General features: G+C 45.5%; 1 protein-coding gene across 1 annotated transcript in view; it reads right to left on the bottom strand.

The window, feature by feature from the left end:
• The window catches only part of ido1 (indoleamine 2,3-dioxygenase 1), a 34959-nt gene extending 22932 nt beyond the window's left edge, over positions 1-12027 (bottom strand). Inside the window, exons 1-4 of the mRNA XM_052041001.1 lie at positions 11821-12027; positions 10758-10853; positions 6894-7013; positions 2890-3008 (exon numbers count right to left, since the gene is read on the bottom strand). Coding sequence (XP_051896961.1) covers positions 2890-3008; positions 6894-7013; positions 10758-10853; positions 11821-11919 — 434 coding nt within the window. The 5' untranslated portion in view covers positions 11920-12027. The remainder of the gene's footprint in view (positions 1-2889; positions 3009-6893; positions 7014-10757; positions 10854-11820) is intronic.
• Positions 12028-12247: the final 220 nt, after the last annotated feature.

The raw sequence follows: 12247 nt of genomic DNA on the forward strand, positions 1-12247 counted from the left end.
ATTATGTAAAAATAATTTCTATCCTGATATAAGGACAGTGTTATATCAAAGGAAAAGTTGTTTAATTTTGTTGAAAAACACAGTGAACCTGAAGATTGTGAAAATTTCAGAATTCACCAAAGGAACAAGGACTTGATATGGAAAGGGGAAGGATACAAGAGTGGTCTGACAAGAGTGTGAAAGTGACTGTAAAATTTCCTATGGATATGTAACAAGGGAAATATTGGCTCGGGCTGATGTGAATCCCTTAGACAGGAGAAGTTATGTTGGAGAACAAAGGAATGATAGAGAAATTAAATAAGTACTTTGTATTTTGTTTTCACAGGGGCACAGAAAACCTCCCAGAAACTGTGAAGTATAGGCCCAGAGTGACTAAAGAACTCAAAGGATTAGCATTAGTAGAAAGTTGATACCAGACAAAATAATGGGATCGAAAGGGAATAAATTCCCAAGAGGTGATGAGCCGCATCCTAAGATTTTGAAGGAAGAGGTCATGGAAGTAATGAATGCTCTGGTTGTAATCTTCAAAAATTCTTTAGAACAATTCACACAGATTGGAAGGTAGCAACTGTAATCCCACTCATTGTGGTAGATAGAAACTGCAGTAAGATAGTAAACAAGCAGTTATCTACTATTAAGGAAGTGGTAACTTGGCACTTAGTAAATAAAAAAGGGATTGGGCAGAGGCAACATGGACTAATGAAAGGAAAGTCATGTTTGGCAAGTCTTGAGAGTTTTTTGAGTTAGTAACAAGCAGAATAGATAAGAATGAAGCAGTTGATGTGATGCATTTGTACTCCAATAAAGTGCCACACAAGAGATATAGAAACATAGAAACATAGAAAACCTACAGCACAATTCAGGCCCTTCGTCCCACAAAGTTGTGCCGAACATGTCCCTACCTTAGAAATTACTAGGCTTACCCATAGCCCTCTATTTTTCTCAGCTCCATGTACCTATCCAACAGTCTGTTAAAAGACCCTATCGTATCCGCCTCCACCACCGTTGCCGGCAGCCCATTCCACGCACTCACCACTCCCTGAGTAAAAAACTTACAGATTGAATAATATTAGAGAGCACGGCTTTGAGGGTAATATATTGAGAAATGGGGCAGAAACAAAAAGGAGGAAATAAAGGGCTCATTTTCAGTTGAGAGGTTGTGAGGAGCAGGTGTTTGTAAACTGTATTTATACAGCACAGTAACGGGCCCTATGAATCCGCGCCGCCCATTTTAAACCCACATTAACCTACTCGTACGTCTTTGGAATGTGGGAGGAAACTGGAGCTCCCGGAGGAAAGCCGGCAGTCATGGGGAGAACGTACAAACTCCTTACACACAGCGGTGGGGAATGAACCACGATCGCTGGCGCTGTAATAGCATCACGCTAACCGCTATGCTACCGTACTGCCCAGGTTGTCCCAGGGAACAGTGCTGGGGTCACCATTTATATCAATGAGTTGGAGGAAGCGATCAAGTGTAACTATATCCAAGTTTACTGATGATGAAAAGCTCAGAGGCAGTGAGGAATGTGGTGAGGATGCAGAGAGGTTTCAAGGGATATAGAGGGGTTCAGTGAACGGACAAGGACATTGCAGATGAAATACTGTGAAGGAAAATGTCAGATCGTCCACACTGGCAGAAAAACAGAAATGTAGATTGTTTTTGAAGTCGTGAGAGATTGAAAGGTGTTGGTGTTCAGAGGGACATGGGCGTCCTTGTACATAAATCACCAAAAGTTGACGCGGCAAGCAATTAGGAAAGCACACAGTATGTTGGCCTTTACTGCAAGACAACTTCAGTACACAGGTAGAAACATCATGCTCCAATTATATAGGACCCTGGTGAGCTTCCTTCTGGAATATTGTGGTCTCCCTACCTTAGGAAGGATATACTTTTGATAGAGGGAGAGCAGTGATTGCGGTGCTGATGGCTTTATGCAACAGGAGAGAAACGCTGGTATAAGGAGGTGAAGGGAGGGGCGGAGCAAGAGCTGGCAGGCGATAGGTGGATCCTGGTGAGAAGGGATGATTGGCAGATGGAGGAGGGAAGACTGGAAATAGTGACAGAGGCCGGGAGGTGGTAGGTGGAGGAAACAGAGAGCTTCAGATGGTGGAATCCGATAGGAGAGGGAGGAGGAGCCTGGAACCACATAAGGCAGGTGGGGTGGGCAGATGAATACAGTAGGGACCCAGTGGGAGGGGTGTGTGGGCGACGGGCAGACGGCGTGGGCGGAGGAGGGGAAAGGAACAGGGTGATGGGGGCTGGGGTGGGTGTAGGAGAAACTGGGTAGATCAGGAGGAGAGAGAAAAGGGACAGAGGGGAGCAGGAAAAAGCTACCTCGTTGGTTTATTTTTCTTTATTCTTAATTGTTAATTGTTTTAACTAATTTTTAGGACTTCAAGGTATATAAGCAATTTTGAAAGAATTTTTATTTGCTGATTATTCGCATCCATTTGAACTAAATCTGTTTGACTTATGGAGGCATTTGAAAGTAATTCAAAGGCCTTTGACTGGCCGTGAGTCTCTGAGGGTCATCGGGGCCTTGAAATCTCCCAGGTGAGGCCTCGGCATTGGTCGGGGACGCTGCCCCTCGCCCTGGGATCGAGGCCTCCAACTCAGTTGGACTTGTGCGTCTGTGGGAAAAGCAGAGAGCTGGGGGGTGGGCTGCAGGTGGGATGGACACATGGGCCTCCTCCTGAGGGGTAAAACTCCATTCTGAGAGGTGGTACCAAATGAAGAACAAAAGTCAGAGGTGCAAATCAACAGCCATTGGCTAAGGAGGGCAAGGGGAGGAAGAGTATCATGGCAACAGTAACTATGCCCCTTCCCTTGAATGCTTTCCCTTTATTGCAAAACAGAATATCTACCAATGAGGGAGAAGTTCTTACCTGTTGGGATCCTTTCTCTTCCAATTTGCTAAAACACAGTCGGCATGAACTAAGATTGGTGGCAGTCCAAGGACTTCAGATACTTTGCAATAGGGCACCGCAAGGTTCTTGGGGAGCACCTGGCACAGAATGAACCAAACCACAAAGAGAGCAAAAGTTAATTCATGACCATGGAGACACAGAGACGGCAGATGCTGGAACCTGGAGCAACAAACAATCTGCTGGAGGAACTTAGCGGGTCGAACAACGTCTGTGGAAGATGCTGCTCGACCTGCTGAGTTCTTTGTTGCTCCATTTATTACCACTTTCAGCTTTCAACGTCCTAGTCCCCAGACTCGGGAGTGCCCCTCCTTAACCCCATACGTCTTTTCCTCTTTTCAGAACCTGCTTAAAACCCCCTCTTGGGTCATTCCTCCCAAACACTGCATCTTTCTCTCAGCAAGTGTCTCAAAGCCTCCAGTCTTTGCATGTATTATTATAAAAGTAAATGTAATTGGTATACCACAATTGATCCTGTGAGGTGTACAACAGAGTCTTAGAGTAATACAGTACGGAAACAGGCCCTTCGGCCCAACTGGTCCATGCCGACCACAGCATCCTCCCTGTTAGTCCCAGTTGCCCGCACTTGGCCCATAACCCTCTGTCCCTCCCCTCCATTTACCTACCCAAATGCCTCTTAAATGTTGCAGTTGTACCCGCCTCGACCACTTCCTCTGGCAGCTCATTCCAGGTACTCACTACCCTCTGTGTAAAGAAGTTAACTCTCAGGTCTCTTTTAAATCTCTCCCCTCTTACCTTGTATCGGTGCCCTCTAGTTATGGACTCCCCAACCCTGGGGAAAGGACTGTGACCGTCCACCTTATCCATACCCCTCACGATTTTATGAACTTCTATGAGATCACCCCTCATTCTCCTTTGCTCCAAGGAATAAAGATCCAGGGTGGCCAACCTCTCCCTATAACTCAGGCCCTCTAGTCCAGGTAGCATCCTTGTAAATCTCTTCTGCACCCTCTCCAGATTGACAATGTCTTTCCTTTAACAGGGTGACCAAAACCGTACACAATACACCAAGTGCAGCCTCACCAATGACTTATATAACTGCAACATAATGTTCCTACTGCTAAACTCGACACCCTGACTGATGAAGGCCAGTGTGCTAAACGCCTTCTTCACCACCCTGTCTACTTGCATGGCTAAAGCTGAGTAGTTACAGCTGCAGTTTCATACTGGAGTATGAATTAGCTGACAAATGCTTTAGATATTGTTCTTCTACTTATACGGGTAAAAAATAGCCATGCAACTCTGTAAAATCGGACAGCAAATCACCAAGGATTTAGAGTCATAGAGCCATGCAGCACAGATACAGGCCCTTTGGCCCAACCAGTCCATGCGAACCATGATGCCCACCCAGCTAGTCCCAATTTCCTGTGTTCAGTTCATATCCTTCTAAGCCCCACTCCTCCATGTGCCTATCCAAGTGCTTCCTAAATGATACTATTGTACCTGCCTCAACCACTTCCTCTGGCAGCTCGTTCCATATACACACCACCCTCTGCGTGAAGAAGTTGCCCCTCAGGTCCCTTTTAAATATTCCCCCTCTCACCTTAAACCTATGCCCCATAGTTTTGGACTCTGTTACCCTGGGGAGAGGACTGTTACCGTCCACCTTATCTATGCCTCTCATACTTTTAAACATTTCTATAAGGTCACCCCCTCAGTTTCCTACGTTCCAAGGAATCAAGACCTAGCCTGGCCAACCCCTCCCTGTAACCAAGGCCCTCTAGTCCTGGCAACATCCTCGTAAATCTTTTCTGCACTCTTTCCAGTTTAACCATGTCTTTCCTATAACAGGGTAACCAAAGCTGTACACAGTGCTCCGAGTGCGGCCACACCAATAACTTATATAACTGCAACATATAACACTACACCTGTGGGAACACCCCAGCATCTGGTGGCCCTGTGATTTCTGTCTTGGAGGCTGAGGTCAGAACATCCTTCAAAAAGGTGAACTCTCACAAGGCATCAAGCCCTGATGGTGTGCCCGGCAGGGTACTGAAAATCTGTGCCGACCAACTGACTGGAGTGTTCAAGGACATCTTCAACCTCTCACTGCTGCAGTCGGAGGTTCCCACCTGCTTCAAAAGGGCATTAATCATACTGGTGCCCTAGAAGAGCAGGGTGAGCGGCCTCAACGACTATTGCCCGGTAGCACTTACATCTACTGTGGTGAAGTGCTTCAAGAGGTTGGTCATGGCTAGAATTAACTCCTGCCTGAGCAAGGACCTGGACCCACTACAATTTGCCTACTGCCGCAACAGGTCTACAGTGGACGCAATCTTGCTGGCTCTACATTCGGCTTTGGAGCACCTAGACAACAGCAAAACATACATCAGGCTGCTGTTTATCAATTACAGCTCGGTGTTCAACACCATCATCCCCTTAGTACTCATCAACAAGCTTCAAAACCTGGGCCTCTGTACCTCTCTTTGCAAATGGATCATCGATTTCCTTATCAGGAGACCACAGTCAGTGCAGATCAGTAGTAACATTTTCTCCTCACTGACAATCAACACAGACACACCTCAAGGATGCGTGCTTAGCCCACTGCTCTACTCTCCCTACACTCATGACTGTGTGGCTCGGCACAGCTCAAACGTCATCTATAAATTTGCCGACGACACCACTGTTGTTGGCAGAATCTCAGATGGCGATGACGAGGCGTACAGGAGTGAGATAGATCGGCTGGTTGAATGGTGCTGCAACAACAACCTCGCACTCAACGTCAGCCAGACCAAGGAATTGATTGTGGACTTCAGGAAGGGGAAGTCGGGAGAACACACACCAGTCCTCATTGAGGGGTCAGCGGTGGAAAGAGTGAGCAGCTTCAAGTTCCTGGGCATCAACATCTCAGAGGATCTGTCCTGGGCCCAACACATTGATGCAATCACAAAGAAGGCACGCCAGTGGCTCTACTTCATTAAGAGTTTGAGGAGGTTTGGTATGTCACCCAAGACTCTTGCAAATTTCTACAGATGTACAGTGGAGAGCATTCTGACTGGTTGCATCACCGCCTGGCATGGAGGCTCCAATGCGCAAGATCGAAAGAGGCTGCAGAGGGTTGTAGACTCAGCCAGCTCCATCACGGGCACAACCCTCCCCACCATTGAGGACATCTTCAAGAGGCGATGCCTCAAGAAGGCGGCATCCATCATTAAGGACCCTCACCACCCGGGACATGACCTCTTCATGTTACTGCCATCGGGGAGGAGGTACAGGAGCCTGAAGATCCACACTCAATGTTTCAGTAATAGCTTCTTCCCCTCTGCCATCAGATTTCTGTACAGTCCATGAACCCATGAACACCACCTTGCACCTTCCTCTTTTGCACTATTTATTTAATTTTGTAACTTATAGTAATTTTTATGTCTTGCACTGTACTGCTGCTGCAAAACAACAAATTTCACAACATACGTCAGTGATAATAAACCTGATTCTGATTCTGAACATGATGTCCCGACTCCTATACTCAATGCCCTGACTGATGGTCAGCAGGCTAAATGCCCTTTTCACCACCTTGTCTACCTGTGATGCCACTTTCAACGAACTATGCACTTGTACTCCTAGGTCCCTCTGTTCCATTACATGCCCTAATCCTCTACCATTCATAGTATAAGATCTACGCTGGTTTGACTTTCCAAAATGCATCACCTCATACTTATTGGTAGTGAAATCCATTTGCTACTCCTCGGCCCACTTCCCTAACTGACCAAGATCCCCCTGTAATCTATGATTACCTTCTTCACTATCAACGACACTTCTTAATTACGTAATGCTAACCCCCGAAAATTTAAAACAAACTTTCATTTCACTTTTGCTGTATTATGTTTACACAATGCTATGATTCCACAAGCAGCAAAACATTGGAAGGTCCATCCAGTTGTGAAATGGTTTTACTGCCAAGTCTCTGCAAGCAGGAGTCAATAACACGAGACAAGCATTCAAACCTTTGTGCTGTTGTGTTCTCCCTCCTGCCACACGTAGCCCATAGTAATGAAGCTCAGGGCCAGGTGTGCCAACCGCAGCTGTTTGTGCCCAGTGAGCAGGTGTGTGCCCAGAAGCTGCATCTGTGAAAAGAAAGGTAGGAGATAGAACATAGAACATTACAGCACAGGAACAGGCCCTTCAGCCCACAAGTTCTGTGCTGAACACAATGCCGAATTAAACTAAATCTCTTCTGCCTGCATGTGATCCATATCCCTCCATTCCCTGCATGTTTGTGTGTCTGTCTGACAGCCTGTTAACATCACTATCGTATCTGCTTCCACCCCCACCCCTGGCAGCCTGTTCCAGGGAACCACCTCTCTCTGTGTGAAATACATTTTACAAAAAAGCAAAGAGTGTTATTAGAAATCCTTGGTCTATTGTTTGGGATATTTAATTAGAAGTCCCCCTTTGCTTTATTTTAAGGTTGATTCTTCAAGATGTGGTTGCTCTTGGTATCAACGTCAAAGTCAAGTTTATTGTCAGATGCACAAGTCCATGTGTGCACAGGTGCAATGAAAAACTTACTTGCAGCAGCATCACAGGCAAATAACATTGGAGACACAACGTTCACAAGAAAAATATAAATTAACAACATAAGTTATACAAAATTATACTAAAAGAACACAATTAGAACAAAGAAAGAACAAAGTCCATTGTAATGCAAAATGGTCAATGTGGTCATAGTGTTGCTGTACTGAGGGAGCGATTAGGGTTGTGCTGGTTGGTTCAAGAACCGAATGGTTGAAGGGAAGTAGCTGTTCCTGAACCTGGTGGTGTGGGACTTCGGGCTTCTGTACCTCCTGCCCAACAGTAGCTGCGAGAAGGTGGCATGGCCCAGATGGTGGAGATGTTTGGTGATAGATTTTGCCTTCTTGAGGCCGCGCTGCCGATGACTTCCCTTGAGAAGACGTCGGTGAGTACCTTCTTGAAGCATTGGTCTACCTCTGGAGAAGAGTGAGACAACTGTTGGAGCTGGGTGACCCACAGCTCTGGTGAGCAGGGTGTGATTCTCTGTGGAGTTTGCACGTTCTCCCTGTGGCACCTGTGGGGTTCACCTGAGCGCACCAGTTTCCTCTGACATCCCAAAGATGGCTGGGTTGAGAGGTTAAAATTAGCTGCCATAAATTACCCCTTATGAGCGGTAGAGCCTGGGACGAGTCGATGGGAATATAAGGAGAATAGGTTACAGAGAAAATTACTGGGGAAATGGGAGCTGGCATGGACTCGATGGGCTGAATGGCCCAGGTCATAACAAATATGCTAACATGGAACTACTCCCAGAGTGCTCCCACAGTGACCAAGGTAATTCTATGTCAAGATGGAGTGTGACTTGGAGGGCAACTCTGCAGTTGCAGTGATCCCCTGCACCTGATTTTCCTTCTTGGTGGTGAAGGTTGTAGGTGCTGTCAGAATAACGTTACAGTGACAATGAGGGCAGTGGTTACTGTTTTTGGGGTCTGGCAATTCTTTAACACCTCGCCTCAAATGTGAAACTGAGCAGCGACGGACAAACCTGACTCTGAAGGTGGAACAACAGAATACTGGGGGAACTCGGCAGGTCAGGCAACATCTGTGGTAAGAAATGGATAGTCGATGTTTTGGGTCGAGACCCTTCATCTAGACCGAATCCCACTGAAGGGGGATTCAATGTGTCCACACTTCAAAGGATGAGTGTCTGCTTTTGGCCACAGGGGTTGGGAGCCCTTATTCAGGATTCCCTTCAGGTTAACATGTGTGTTGAGTCAGTAGTAAGGGAGGCAAATGTAATGTTAGAATTCATTTCAAGAGGACTAGAATATAAAAGCAAGGATGTACTGCTGAGGCTTCGTAAGGCATTGGTGAGATCGCATTTGGAATATTGTGAGCAATTTTGGGCCTAGTACATAAGGAAGGATATGCTGGCCCTGGGCCAAGAGGAGGTTCACAAGAATGACCCGGGAATGAAAGGGTTAACGTGCGAGGCGCATTTGATGTCTCTGGGCCTGTACTCGATGGAGTTCAGAAGGATGAGGGGGGATCTCATTGAAACCTACCGGATACTGAAAGGCCTGGATAGAGTGGATGTGGAGAGGATGTTTCCACCAGTGAGAGAGTCTAGGATCCGAGGGCGCAGCCTCAGAATAAAGGGATGTCCCTACGTCCCTTTAGAACTGAGGTGAGGAGGAATTTCTTCAGCCAGAGGGTGGTGAATCTGTGGAATTCATTGCCACAGAGGGCTGTGGAGGCTAAGTCACTGGGTGTACTTAAAGCAGAGATTGATGGGTTCTTGACTGGTCAACGGGTTAAGGGTTACAAGGAGAAGTACCTTATGATCTTATGGTTACTGGGTGGGGATCAGGACAGAATTCAAGGTAATTTAGGACAATGCACCAATTCCCAAATACTAACCAAGAGAAAGGTCCCACAGTTTGCGTTGGTCTGTGCTGAGGACAGTACAGTTACCTAAAGGTGCTGGGACATGGAAATCACTGTGTAAATGTTGAATTAGAACAGGAATTCCTGTTGAGATGTTTCCAGAACAAATCATAACCTTCACTATCTAGTGCTGCAGATAACTTGGGCAAAGGTTAGCAGAACCATGAAGACCTTTTGATTTGTCTCTCAGCGGAAGCCCATTCTTTTGTGTAAAGAGGAGTTGGTTAGAAAAAAAATTCAGAGCAGTTTGTCAATGGTCGACAGGTGAAGGAAGGTTCACTGTTCATAACCAAGTCCAACATGCCAGTGGCTCATGCAAGGCTTACAAACAAGTCCCCAGCGGCCTCCTGACGCCTGACTGCACATACCTTGTTGGAAGTGATTCACTCCACCTGCAGTGCACAGGTCAGGAAGCCCTCGGTTACTCAGACACAGAAAAGGGTGTCCATTGCCAAGAAAAAGAGAAACAGAATTAACCGTGATAAGAAATTTCCTGATTCAGTGAGACTTGATGTTTCTCACTGTCTCTCTCTCTGGGTTTCATTTCCCCAGACTCCATGTCTGTAAACCTAAAATGGTCTATTTTTGTGACTGGGTTAGGCTAGTCTAGTGGTTTAGATGCTGGAGTGGGATCCATAGACCTGGACTATTGGTCTGCAGATGTAAGTTCAAATCCCGTCATGGTTTCCTGGGGATTTATATGCAAAGTAATTAAACAAATACAGAATAAAACCAGTATTAGTGAAGAAAACCATGAGAATATTGAATGTCCTTGAAACCAGCTCTACTAGCTGCACCACTGTACCGCCAAAATGTTTTGGTTAGTCACCTTAAATCTGCAGCTTCTGATCATACGAAACAGTTCCCCTGTCAGAGCCCTTCACAATCTGGGTTGATGAACTACATGCCTATTTCCGAGTTGGGAATATTCATTCAGTACAATTCCTACACAGAAGCCATTTTCTGTGTGTTGGAACACATCAGTTATCTTTGCTGAGCTGCTGGGGAACCAGGCACTTCTGGATGGGGTTCTCCATCACCCCACTGGCATTTGCCCAGTCACACAGCTAATGCTGATTTCAGGTCACGCACTGAGCGTTTCCTCCACCACCGTCAGAAATCAGAGCTTCCAGCGAAAAGCCACCACCATCGCTGTAGGAGCCTGTTACTTGGGGTTCCATCTATGGCCTGCACTGTCACACCTCAGTGTCCTGTAGCCAGCATTGTGGGAATTAATCACTGGGGCGTCTGTAGGTCAGTGCTGAGCTCCCTTCTGCTTTGGTCAGACCATGGCTTTTTGTGGTCAGTGGTCCCTTGCAGTGCTTACATACTTAAGCACTATTTTCTACTTGGTATTAGTACACATTTTCTCCATGAGCTCAGGATCAAAAAGTAAATGAGGTACCTACTTTATTCACTTCATGGCGAAGTTGATGATGTTCAATCAGCTGAGGTAAATTGTTCGCGATATCCATCCATGGTTTGTAGAATTTCGGGAGCTCATACTGGTGGAAAGAAATAAACTGTTCACTGTCTGAGCCACATGTAAGTTATAGATAACAGGTTTGTGCAGAGAGTGAGGAAGCCAATTGTGATTTTAGAGTTGAATTGTATTCCTCGATGCCAAGATGAATGGAGGTTACTGTTCCAGGAATTAACCTAACATAAAGAAGATTTGAGTTGTCAAATTTCTATGTCTCCTTGCATTGGAGGAGCACTGCTTCCCGAGGAAGGTTCTTTTGACTTTAGCAAGTGACAACTCACCACTTTTGTGGACTTTGTTTCTGAAAACTCAACTTAATCCAGCAACAAAGATGTGGTTTTTGTTTTGGGCAGTTTGTACAGGATAAGTTGTCAAAAACCTTTAAATGGAAAGGGAAGGAAGTGGAACAACACCGTGCCCGATCTCTTTAGAAATTGCAACTACCAAATGCAGGGCAGGGGGGAGAAGCCTGTACTCAAATTACTGATAATTAAAAGTTGCTTTAACCCATGTAAATAAAATGAAACAGAACTCTTACTATTTTTGCAGATTTTACAGCATCCAGATTTCTTATTGCAGGTTATTTACTAAAGGCAGGTTCAAAATTGATTGAAAAGATTTTTGCAGATACAATCAAAACCAAAAGATTTGCATTATCACAGATCCTGGGTCTAAAACAAAGGATGTTTCACCCACAATTTGAAGTTCACTTAATCGTGAGCTTCCAGAAGATTGGTAGCTAGTTCTGAGTGTGACCAGTCTGCCTCCACGCTCAGCTCCAAGTTAATGTAACAGGTGAGAAGCAAAATAAAACATTTCCAAACTTGCAGAAGCAAACTCGCCTCAACTTTACCCACTGGTCCAATTACTGAAACTCTCTTTGAAAGGCAGGAATATATTCGTTTTATACAAACAGGTTACCTCTGCACCGTGTTGGGAACTAAATTTCAAGTCAATATTTGACACTAGTAGAAAAAGTGAATACATACCAATGGCTCTGGCAAAACAAACCCAGACTCTTCCGAGACATGGAATTCATCCAGGTTTAAGAACATTTTGCCTGATGCCTCATCTTCTCCCTTGTCCATTGCTCAGTCAGAAATATTAATGACGCTGGCATGAAATTTACTTATCCGCCAGGTTGGAACACAACAATTGCTTCCCAATGTGTTCTACCCCAGGTACAGAGCTGTCAGCAGGCAGGAGTAGAAAGATCGTGTAAGCTGAACATTGGACTTTGATCCCACAGTTGGTTGGTTTAGATGGGGTTTTGAATGGCAAATTCATGTGCCATTTCATTGGCTATCTCAAAGCTTTCTGAAATAACTGGCTGGAATGTGAAATTCACTGTGAGGGTGCATAATGGGAGGCCAAGTGACGTTTACTCTTTCAAAGACAGAATAAATAAAACAGCTG

This window comes from Pristis pectinata, chromosome 29 (genome assembly GCF_009764475.1).
Source record: "Pristis pectinata isolate sPriPec2 chromosome 29, sPriPec2.1.pri, whole genome shotgun sequence".
In the NCBI taxonomy this organism is placed as follows: domain Eukaryota; kingdom Metazoa; phylum Chordata; class Chondrichthyes; order Rhinopristiformes; family Pristidae; genus Pristis; species Pristis pectinata.